The sequence below is a fragment of the Lissotriton vulgaris genome, chromosome 4_1, assembly GCF_964263255.1.
Source record: "Lissotriton vulgaris chromosome 4_1, aLisVul1.2, whole genome shotgun sequence".
Classification (NCBI taxonomy): Eukaryota; Metazoa; Chordata; class Amphibia; order Caudata; family Salamandridae; genus Lissotriton; species Lissotriton vulgaris.
Window position 1 is genome coordinate 990,819,394 of NC_141691.1, and position 12,049 is coordinate 990,831,442.

Genomic DNA, 12,049 nt, shown 5'->3' on the forward strand with positions numbered 1-12,049 from the left:
ATGTAAATAACGCACCGTTTTCACCAAATCGACTTTGCCCAAGCACACCCTTCCCTTCGGCCAACAAATCCCAAAAATTCGGCACACCTGCCGATCCACTCTCCCTACAGCTCACCCAAGCCCCGTCCCTCTAGCGCAACTGGAACACCCCAAATTCACCTTCTCCATGCGCACCAAAAACTCCCATTGAATAACATGACAATTCGCTACTCCGCACAAAAATTGCTCTTTAAAGCACTTCCACTGCTCCAATCCGCTTCAAACTTGGCTGGACACTAGATCCAGCGATTCCCTAACATCTCACCAAAAATCAGCCCAATCCATCCACTGGAACGGGGACGAATTTCAACCCGAATACGCGCCCCCCGCAAACACAAAAAAAGCCATAAAACGGCCAAATCTCGACCAAAAACCGCCAAAATCCCTCAAAACCTTGCCAACACCAATACGCACGAAACTGAACCGGCCCCTCAGCCCTAGGCTCCGAGAACCCTACTTAATTGACCCAAAAGCCCTAAAAAAGCAACATAATACACACGAAAACGCCCTAACAACCCTAAAATGCATATAAGTATATGTATGCATGCATTTATGTTTGTATTTATATAGATATACAGATGATATATGTTTATATATGTATGTATATATATATATTCACTGAAAAAACCATAGGCTATAGACCATATATAGTTAGGAATTAGCATTTACAAAACCTTGAAAATTCACTGAAAAAACCATAGGTTATAGACCATATATAGTTACGAATTAGCATTTACAAAACCTTGAAAATTCACTGAAAAAACCATAGGTTATAGACCATATATAGTTAGGAATTCGCATTTACAAAACCTTATTTTACTCACACAAAACCATTGAAATTCCATATATAGTTAGTTGCACTAACTATATATCGCGCACCCGCAATCCACTGCTGATGATGTCACATATTACATCATTCATGACATGGTCAGTGACATCACTGATGACATCTCAAATGACATCACTGATGACATCACTGATGACAACATCCAGTGACTGTATGTTTCTGTAAAGTTAAAATATGTCTTACATATTGAAGAATGAGTGGATGTATAAGTGTCTGGATGAAGGATTTAGTAGGTGCATGACTGACTGTATGAGTGAGTGATTAAATGTGTCTCACTGAGTGCATGGGTTAGTGACTAAACTGTCTTAATTTGTGCATCATTATGTCTGTTGTTCTGTAAACTGTTGCATGTGTTGATAAGTAGCTATATGAGTAACTATATGGGTTATTGATTGGTTGCCCAAGTATTTGTATGGGAGACTGAGTGTGTGTGTGGGTGGCTGGGAGGTGTATGACTCTGTGCATAGATGTGTGAGCAGTTGATTCACTAGATGTATGGTTTCAAAAGTGCATGTGGAAACAGCTGTATGGGCGGTTGACTGTGTGCATGAGTGTATTGGTGAGTGAATGGATATCTCAGTGCTACATGTCAAAGTAAGTACATATGTAAAACACAGTACATGTGAGAGTTGACATATATAAATAACTGTGCATAAGAGCCAGTGAATGTGTGAGTGGCTGTATGGATCATTGTGAACTTGTATCAGGGATTGTATAAGAGAGTTAATATGTGTTAGTATATGTTTGAATAAGTAAAGTTTGTATAACTGTATAGTTGAGGAAATGGAGGTGTGATTGATTCTTTGATTGACTGACTAGGTGTGTGAGTAACTCCATGGATGAGTGACAGTCTGTGAGTGTCTGTTTACACTGATTGTATCTAAGGTTATATTAGAGTCTGAAGAGGTTCATCGTATTATCACATGAATGATATCATCAGTGATGTGATCAGTAATGTCAAATGAGATGTCATCAGTGATGTCATCAGTGATGTCATTTGAGATGTCATCAGTGATGTCATTTGAGATGTCATCAGTGATGTCATCAGTGATGTCACTGACCATGTCATGAATGATGTAATATGTGACATCATCAGCAGTGGATTGCGGGTGCGCGATATATAGTTAGTGCAACTAACTATATATGGAATTTCAATGGTTTTGTGTGAGTAAAATAAGGTTTTGTAAATGCGAATTCCTAACTATATATGGTCTATAACCTATGGTTTTTTCAGTGAATATATATATATATATCCACAAATATGGCTCAATACTGTAATCCAACGGCGCTCATCCACCGGTGCTGACTTCAAAGCAGAGCCCCGCTTTCTTAAATTCACCAAAAGCTATCAATCGATAGCATAAGTCAGCACTCACCACAGAAATTCTTTCCTCAATTGTCACGGTTTATTTGGAAGCAGCATGCATCACATAGCACCAACGCGTTTCGCAACCCACTGTTGCTTGATCACGGTAAGCAATTGAATCTGTGTAAGCAAGCATTTTGCCAGTAGTGGTACTTACCGCAAGAATGCATTGTGGGACTGTGAGTATTTTACAACTACGGAAGGAGGGTCTATGATTAAGGCTACATAGCTGAAACGCGTCAGACCAATGAAGACTAATGACACAATGTTGCCGCCCAAATGCATAATAAATGGCTGCTTTTCATCCTACCGGTGCTTCGGCTATTTTGTGAATAGTGCTGGTTGTAATGTAGCAGGATACTTCGTTCCCGTGTTGCTGAGGCTGCCCTGTCGGGTCATGTGCTCCCTTGTACAAAGAAACTTTGGTGATATATATATATATATATATATAAATATATATATATATGCTATGTGTTGCAGAGGTGCCTGTGTAGTTAATTTCATATCAAATAAATTCCACATTTGCATCCTTAATATCTCCCTTCCACCCATTTGCATCAAGCTTGGGGGAATTGTGTTCATAAGTCAGCTGTTAAGCATGCCACATTTGGTGTTAATTGATCAAAATGAAAAAAATCATTTTGCCATAGGAATGCTTTTCCATGTATAACTTCAAAAGCACTGAACGAAATGTGGGCACATTTGAATGTCATGTGTTTTTTTGGTCATCACTGTTTTTTCTTCATTTGGTCAAGCCATGTCTGCCGTTTTGGAGCTGCAAGTCAAAATGTCACTGTCTGTTGCACAAGCATCAACTATCAATATCTCTGAATATTCACAATCAATGGACCACTGATAACAAAGAACCAATCATGAGGTAACTGCACACATGCACAATTTAAACAATAAATTAAACAATTGTGGCCATCACTGTTGGGAACAAAGAAGGGAATCAATTAAAATAAAACACAAGGTGAGTGTGAGAGAAGCTCCTGCACTGGCGGGTGTAAATGCTCCAATTATTTACCAGTAATCTTCAATACAAAGAGCCATAGTCTTCCTCATAATGGTCCTCACATAATGAGCCTCCTGCCTCCATTTGTACAGGTTTCACCTTTACAACAAAAGAGCATACTTTCTCCTCCCAATATGGCTACCATGCTGTGTCCTGTACTGTGACTGATAAAGCAGGAGTCTTTCATGAACACACCTGGTTTATTCTTAGCATCTATTAAGAAGCAGTTTTTTCTTTCCTATACAAATGCAAATGTTACATCATTTTTTACTCCACAGTGGGGGGGGAGTAGAATTGTGATGGCGAATATTCTGACTCGGAGTAATGAAGATTACCAGCAAGTAATCAGAGCATTACCTTCATCATCTGTCTTCCTTGTCCCACCCCTAACATAATGAGTGTATACCCAAGCTAAGTAAAAATTGATAGTAAAAACATCCCATACGATCTTGCAACACTTTGTGAAGATTTATTAAATTACAAGTGAAACTACATAATCATTAATGTAATGATGATAATACTGCTGTACCAATGAAGAAGAAATTACTTGCTTCATTTATAATGTATAATGCGAAATTGATGTATGGGTTGAGGTACAAGTTGCTGCTGCATAAATATCCTTATATGAGCTTCCTTTAAATGCTGCCCAAGAGGTGGGAGATTCCTTTGGTTGAACAATACTGAATCACAAACACTAAAGGAACCCCGCTTTTTCATAACCTAAAGAAATAATCACCTTAACCCATCTACTCAAGCTCGAGGTGCATAAATGATGACTCTTATTGGCTATACCAAAGGTGGCAAACAAAGAGACTGAAATAAGTTCTTTGAATAGAAATAGAGAGAGTCTGTTGAAGATCTAAACATTCCCGCAGGATTTCGTGATCAGAAAAAGGAGAGGGGAAAAGGACAAGAAGAACCAGATACTGAGCGAGTTGAAATGAAAATTGAACCGTGGGTAAAAAATCAGATCAGGTCTCAAGACAACCTTTTCTTTGAAAAACCTCACAAAAAGGTTTACGAGAAAGGAGTGCCCCAAAGTTCTCTCATTTATGATCTGAAGAGAACTCCAACAGGAACAAAACCTTAAGTGTCAAGACTTAAAGGAAATGGAATAGAGACAATTAATGGGTGCCTCCTGTAGAATATTAAGTACCAAAGGCAAAATCTAAGAAGGCATGGGAGTGTGAACAATAGGCCTTCATAACTGGAAGCTCTTAAGTAATCGAGCTGCCAAATAATCAAATTCTGAAATAGAGAACCCTCTAATGGTTCAGATTGCTGTCCATTGACTATGTAAAGTAGATACTTCGAGCCCCAAAAGAAAAAAATCTTTAGGAATTTTGCCATCTTACCTCTTTTACAGGAAGATGCTACAAACCTTTTAGACCTACACCAGGAAATAAAATGCCTCTAGTGCCTCTACCTTTAATGTGCTTTGATTTCTGAATTCTGAATAGGAAGTGCAATGTCAGAGAAACACCCCTGGGATTATAATATTTGCCTCTCAATTTCCATACCTTAGAGAGAGAAGGTGATGAATCTTCTCTGAAAACTGAGGAAATGTCAGTGTAGATGGAAAAAATTGATAAGGTCGATGGAGTTTGGACTGCTAACTGAAGAAGCAGTAGGAACCAAGGAATGCATTACTAAAATGAATGAACCAGGAGAACTTTACACTAAAAACAAACTTCCCTTTTCCTTTTATTATAGAGGGAAAAGATTGGTATCTTCAAACCCTATTGCCTATCTAGCTGAAACTGGATGACCACGAATTTTTTAGGATCAAACCTTTACAAGGTCTAATCTTGCCAGGTTGCCAAATTTACATATTAGTTTTTTATGATGTGCCACATGATTAAAAACATTGTTAAAAACATTACAAGTTCAAAGGAATGTTCTATTTGTCTGTTTTATTTGTCAGCAAAATATTTCATACACATCCAAATATTTTACCCATAATCCATTAAAAACAATTGATCATCAATATTTATTTGAAAAAAACTGTTGACGCGCGTTTCGGTGTTAGAAAGGATCGTCACTTTCTTCCGGACAATGATTTCAAGATTAAAATAATCTGAATTCGTACAATATCAGCCTTTCTCAATTGACTTCAATAGTGAATGAATATTCTCTTCAATAGGCTCAATTGACAGGTACTGGTCAGTACTTAATGATGAGTTTGTCTTTATCAAGCGATCTCATTAGCTTACAGATTTCTTACTTGCATCATCAATCAATTCTGATATGCTTATTGTTTGTTTGATATCTTAGTACAGGGCTTCTTCCGATTTCCTATTCATCTTTATTTTATTTGAAGAACTTAAATAAAAAACCTTTATCTTGTTACTCCTCTCACTCTATTGTGGTGTGTGTCCTTACTTTGTTATTAGTCTGGAACACGAGCTGAGGATAAGGAGTACCAGGAGCAAATGAACGTCTTGCTAGCCTTCCAGATTGAATCCAATCTGGAAGGCTAGCAAGACGCAAGAAGCAAGTTCATCAAAATTGAATAAAGATGAATAGGAAATCGCTAAAAATACACAAATGAGTGCACACCAAAAAAATACACAAATTACTAAAGATTGCATTACTTTATATTGAAAATATTAGCAAAAATCAAAAAGGTTGGTGCTGCATCTCGGTGACTCTATTTTCAATGCTTGTTTTATTTCACGGTACTTGGCTCCTGCTCCTGCCAGGGCTAGACTGAAAACCCAAAGCAGCCCTAGAAATGTTGCCAGACTAATCCCAGTGCAATGCATACCAAGTGCAGCGAGTGAGCCTGACCACTACAGAGTGGGCTACGGGGGGCTCTCCCCCAAGAAAAAATTGGGGAAAATGGTGCATTCTACAACACATTTGTCGTTTTATGTTGAATTGTATTAGCTCTTAAAGCATAGTTAATGCTGACCTTACTGCAAACCAGGATACAGCAATAGTTGTTGGGGCTCTTCAATTATTCCCTCACTATCAGCCTACAACAGCGCCACTCATCTCTCCATAGCCCCTCTGTCACATGTATTTCATTTGTTTTATAGCACCTCTCATACCAGTGTAGGGTGTCAGAACACTTTACATCACACACATACAAAGATAATGATTCATATGTGTGTAAATCATTGCATAGAAAATGATACACAAGACAAAGGGAATTGCAAGATGTAGGATTTACATGTTATCCATACTGGTAGGCATTTTTTAAGAATGCTTGGTCTGGCGAAGCACACACTCAGGATTCAGACCATAACACAGTGGTTAGTATTGACTTTAATAATAAAAATGTATTTCTAACCAAACAAACCTTTTTTAGCAGCATCAGGATAATGAAAGACTGGAAAAAATATATAACTTATTAACTTGTACCATGCAGTTTGCATGCAGCTCTTTGGTGGCAGTTTATAGCTCTGTAGATTACGATTGTAATTTATGAACTACACAGTGACAAATAATCTCTGTGATAAAAGCAGTGACCCACTGTGCTATGCACTTAAAATACTTACAGTTTTTTGTTTTTTAAATGCATGGTACAATTTCTTTGCATCATACATATTAACCATCTGCCACCCCCTTAGATGAGTCAAAGCTGCCACTGGACAAAACTCCCACCTCTCTCCAGCAGGTGCATTAATCACTGGAGTTATCTTGGCACTTTTATTGTTGCCATACAACTGCTGATTATACAAGGAAATTTGAGGTGCTTTTAAAACTGCTGCCTGCGGACCCCCTGTGAATGTGTCACTGACAACTTGTGGTCTGCGGACCACAGTTTGGGAACCACTACTCTGAGCTATTATGCATTGCTTACAAAAGATAACAACATGGGGCCCCTCACACTGGTACGTAGGGGAAGATTGAGTAGACGAATGTGGTGGGGCGGCCCATATTCACTAGCATGGCTGAGACAGACAAGGGTGAGGGATGGGGAAGGGGGATAGGATACCGTACGAGATGATCCCACTGATGATGTTGGTGTGGGGGATTAGAGTAGACTCATATTCAGAATCAAGGGTTAGGCCAGTGTGATTGGTTGTGGCCTGATGAGTACTAGGAGGTTTGAATCATGTGGCATTTATTTCATATTTGCTGTTTGTCTGGTGGCTTGTTATATTCGACGTACGGTCTGTTTTTCAATGGAATCGAATTCATTTGTGATATTGCTGAAAACGTAATAAAGAAATGAATAAAATATGATATAAAATTAGTCTTAATACCATATGTCTCTAAGAAATATTTCCCAATTCTGTGCAAGATAAGGATTCTTTGGCTCCTGTTCTACAAACAAACAAGCACAAGAATAAGCACTCATAACCCTTAATGAATAACTCCTGAAACTACTGCTCAAGGGCAAAGTCAATATCCTGAAACACAATTGCTGTGCTAGAGTACATTTCTGAATTGAGTTCAGGCTTTCATCAACTTGCAGCAATAACAGAGCCGGTAGTTTCTGAAAATCTGAGAACAAATTCTGTCTGCATCTACTGTGTATCACAATTGCCTAAAAAGAATGCTATGGACCATGACGACTTTCAAAATGACTGCCAACATCTCCAAGTCTTGTGAGAATCCTGTGGCTTTGTGGGACATGTATTACTTCTTGTCTTCACTCATTTCACTCATCAGTGCGGCGTAGTGCACCCATTGGAGGAAGCCTCTTTCAAGACAGCACCCATTTTCTCTGAATCCTACCAGCATCTCTACTCTTGAAGTCGGGTGTGTTTGAGAGGTTCAGAGTGACGTGTCTCTGTGCAGGACCAGCATGCAAAGGTAAGTGTGTCCAGCGGATCACAGCGTTGCCCTACAGAGAAGGTTTAAATGCACATGTTGAATGATAATCCCACATATGCCTTCATTGTGCTGTCTTTGAAATGGGCAACTAGAGATTTCCACTAGTAATTTCTTGTGATGAAGTAAGTTTGATATCGCAAAACACATCAAAGATAATAAGATCTTTGAAACTGAGTTTATTGATTTATAACAAAGAATTTGGATAACATATTAATATTAAGTAAATATTTGGACGTGAACAAGAAAATCCAAAGGAATCCCTATTTTTATAAATACATAGCAAAGCAAAATTTCAGCTACCAAAGTTAATATCCATTATTTAAAGACACTGAGCTTACAGGGGAGATACCATGGACATATCCCGATACCAGAGATGCAAGGTCAACCATGCATTGTTGAGGTGCTAATTTCTATGGTCCCACAAATTAAGCAAATGGCACAAATGCATCCTTTAAATGTGGTGTATTGCACTTGAAGAACTTTATACCTTTTCTCCCATAATGTATTCTTGTAACAAGTTAAACAGACAATTACAGTGAACTATATTGAATGCCTTTTGTGTATTGCGACTGAGTCACATATGTAGAGATTTTCTAGGTAGGGACGTTTATATATTATCTATGAGTTGTATTCTATTATGGTCTTAGCTCTCTTTTTCTAAATCAGACTTTATTATTTTGGATCAATGCATATATAACCTTTCATTTTCGTCACACAGATTTTATGAAGAATATTATTTCCGTTCCTCATTCACTGAGGACATTTGTCAGTTGTTTGAACAATCCAGACAGAGGTTCCTGCCCCTGATAGTTGACTACAATAATGTGTAAAGATTGTAAATATTTTATTTGAGTTTGAAAGCACTCGCTGTTAACATTTTGGTTACAGCACTCTAGCTGAATGAGTACTAACAACAGTTAAAAGGACAGATAAAATGAATATTTACATAAATTAGGCTTTGCATTTGGCTTTTCCTGTGTTTTTTTGATCAGAACAACGTTTACTGCTGCACCAACTAAATATCTACATTTGAAAATGTCTACTCCTCTAATGTTTTTAAAACAGATTAATTTTTTAACTAGTTTGGTCGATTGCAGTAAATGGAGATTATTTGAAAAAAATCAGAATTACAAAAATTCTTCACAAATTGCAGACTCATTTGTCGTCATACTAACTCCTGTGTTTCTTTCTACTGCATGACTCATCTTTCAGTAGAATACCTTCTTTTATATGCAATAAACTCGCAGCCACAATCATCAATCTTGCAAAATTCTACTCTTCCCTTAATTTCCAATGTACGTGATACTGACAGCTTACAGTCAAAGTTAGGCAGGCTGGCTATCAAACGGCTGACGTTTTGGAGGCTCAGCTTCTGCCATACTAACCCCAGCCACCTGAATTAAGGTTGCCCACCAAACATTGGTTTAAATTTATCATCCAGAATGGCTCCCTTGTTCATGACAAAACCTGGTGAAATCTGTGAGAAACTTCTCCCATGATGGCATATTCCCCTTGCCATGCCACAGTGGCGCATTCTACCATACTTTTTATTAGTCATAATAGATCCTCCAAATGGGGCTCTATCTTTGGGAATACTATAGGGTTTGTAATATCTGTTAGCACAGATATGGTTTCTATGGTTCTCTGAACAACATTCTCCAGCACCCTTTATGTCCATCAATATGAATCATATTTTCCTGTGATGTGTATTAATACTAAAAGGGTTTCTGTGTCAGTCAAAGTCCTGCTTACTAGGAAGCACCAGTACTATTCTACTGCAGTAAAAGGCAATGGTAATATTTTATTGAAAAATCTTTCTTGCAAGTATATGGCGACTAATCTTGCAGAATTTCTTGCATGTCACAATACTCATATATGAATTGCGCAGAATTATACCATAACGCCATGTTACGCAATTAGGTTGTTGTTTGAGGACAAATCCTAATATGGAACAACACAAACAAACTGAACATAAATGACTGTTGTTCATACTATTTGCAATGTACACTTTTTTTCTTAGCACAAAATGGATTTATTTTATATAAAATAAAATAAAATGCCAGATTTTGCCTCTCACGTACATTTCACTTAATCAAACAAGAAGAAATTTAGTGGATTTCACACAACCCTACACTGGCCAGCATGTTGAGGTAACAGTATATTTACTTTATTTTATTTCTGTGGCATGGGCTTACAATAAAAACATTAATAAAAAAATAATTGTGTGTGTATGTGTGCCAAGGCCTATTCCATTGTTTTAAAACTTGTTTTCAAATTTGCCCTAATGGTATTGAAAACAATGAAGTAAAAGTTGTGCGTAGCATCCTTTCGACACAACACTTATAAGCTTCCATCATTGTGATACACTCGGTGTCCAGGAAAGTAAAGCTGCAACTCTGATTCAACAGATTTTATCTAAAAATGTGCAGAAGCAATACGAATGTATTCTACCTCTGGGAGATGGTAAGACGAATTGCAGTCAATCTATGCTTTTTGACTATTAATAAAATTGCATTTCCACTCAAGTTCTATTTCGTGGGCTTTGTACTTGTGATTAATACTAAAAGATATTTCATGCAGTTTGCTGGTGAACTGGAAGCATAAGATATGCTACTCATACGAAAACAAAAACGTGTACCTACATAAAAAGGAGAAATGTAGAACAAATTAACAAAATATAATTCTCAAAGTTCAACACAGTTTAGGGACAAAAAGCAGAATAGGGTAAACTAGCCTCGGTAAACTAGCCTCAGCTGTTTAAGATGGCCGCCACGACCGTCTGTTGCTCGGTTTCTAAAATAGATCACTTTCTCAACACTGGCCTGTTACTACTGTGCTGCAGAGCTAAGAATAGGCCTCTCACTGCTTACTCACTCAAAGTATTCAGCTGCAGGGGTAGTCTTGTACGTGTGGTCAATGCCTTCCGCGTCGAGACTGCTCCAATTAGAATACCACGTTTCTGAGCAGTTCAGACTGTTCCAGGAATTGTTGCAATGAATCCAGGGTAGGTCTGTGGTGAATGAAGAGAAGAGGTAGTGGAGGGCCCAGGCAATGATGACATTATAGAAGAATCCAACGTAGAGGGAGATGAGTATAACAGTAAAGCCCACACCTAGAAGAGATGAAAACAGAGAGTGACTGGAACCAGTCTTATTATTTGGCATAGGTGACATCTGCTGCTGAGTTCTCACTTGAAAGATGTCACTCTTTTTCCTTGCATGCAAGTCTGTCTGTGCATGAAGAGACAGAATGAATGAGTGTAGTTAAATTGGCCAAAAAGGAATGATGACTGGTACATGGTCTCTGATACAAAGTTGGATTTTAGGTCAGGTTTTGAAAAGTAGCTTTGATTCCATGTTATTAGGAACGCTCCTCTGATGTACTTTTACTAACAGAAACCCGAGTGTCCTAATATGGCTGCCGAAAATGAGGAAATCTTTCTGCGCATGCGTCTGCTACATCTACATAGTGTGACGTATCTTTGCTTTTGGTGAGAACTCTTTGAATCTGTGCACAAGTGCCAAGATGGCCGCTTCATGCTTCACATACTAATGCACATGCTCCTGCTCGAACTAAAACTTGAATGTTCTGCTTAACTATTAATGCAATAGTTAAAATAAAGTAATGGGGTTAGAGTAGAAATAAGTGGTATACAGTGCGGTCATTTATTTTTGTATTCTAATGTGTCTCTCTTTGACTACTTCATTAATAGCTCGTATTTGGGCCTGAAGTGTGTTGCAAACTCCATTTTGAAAGGCTGCGTCCGCGCAGTTGAACACAGAAAACCTTGAAGCCGCTGACATTGACAAGCAGCCAAAGTCCTGACTCACTCGCAATGATCCTGGTAACCTGACCGTGTGACCCCAGGAGAGGAAGAAACTGAATGATTTTGAATACATTGTATATGAATTGAAACTAATATTGCTGGGTGGAATAAAATCGTGGGAAAGTAAATTATGGGTGGGAATATTGATCATCTATATCGAATCGAAAT

General features: G+C 38.1%; 1 protein-coding gene across 1 annotated transcript in view; it reads right to left on the bottom strand.

The window, feature by feature from the left end:
- SLC6A3 (solute carrier family 6 member 3) overlaps positions 1 to 12,049 on the bottom strand; it is a 581,644-nt gene that overhangs the window by 523,712 nt on the left and 45,883 nt on the right. The window contains exon 3 of the mRNA XM_086966890.1: positions 10,930 to 11,167. Coding sequence (XP_086823016.1) covers positions 10,930 to 11,167 — 238 coding nt within the window. The remainder of the gene's footprint in view (positions 1 to 10,929; positions 11,168 to 12,049) is intronic.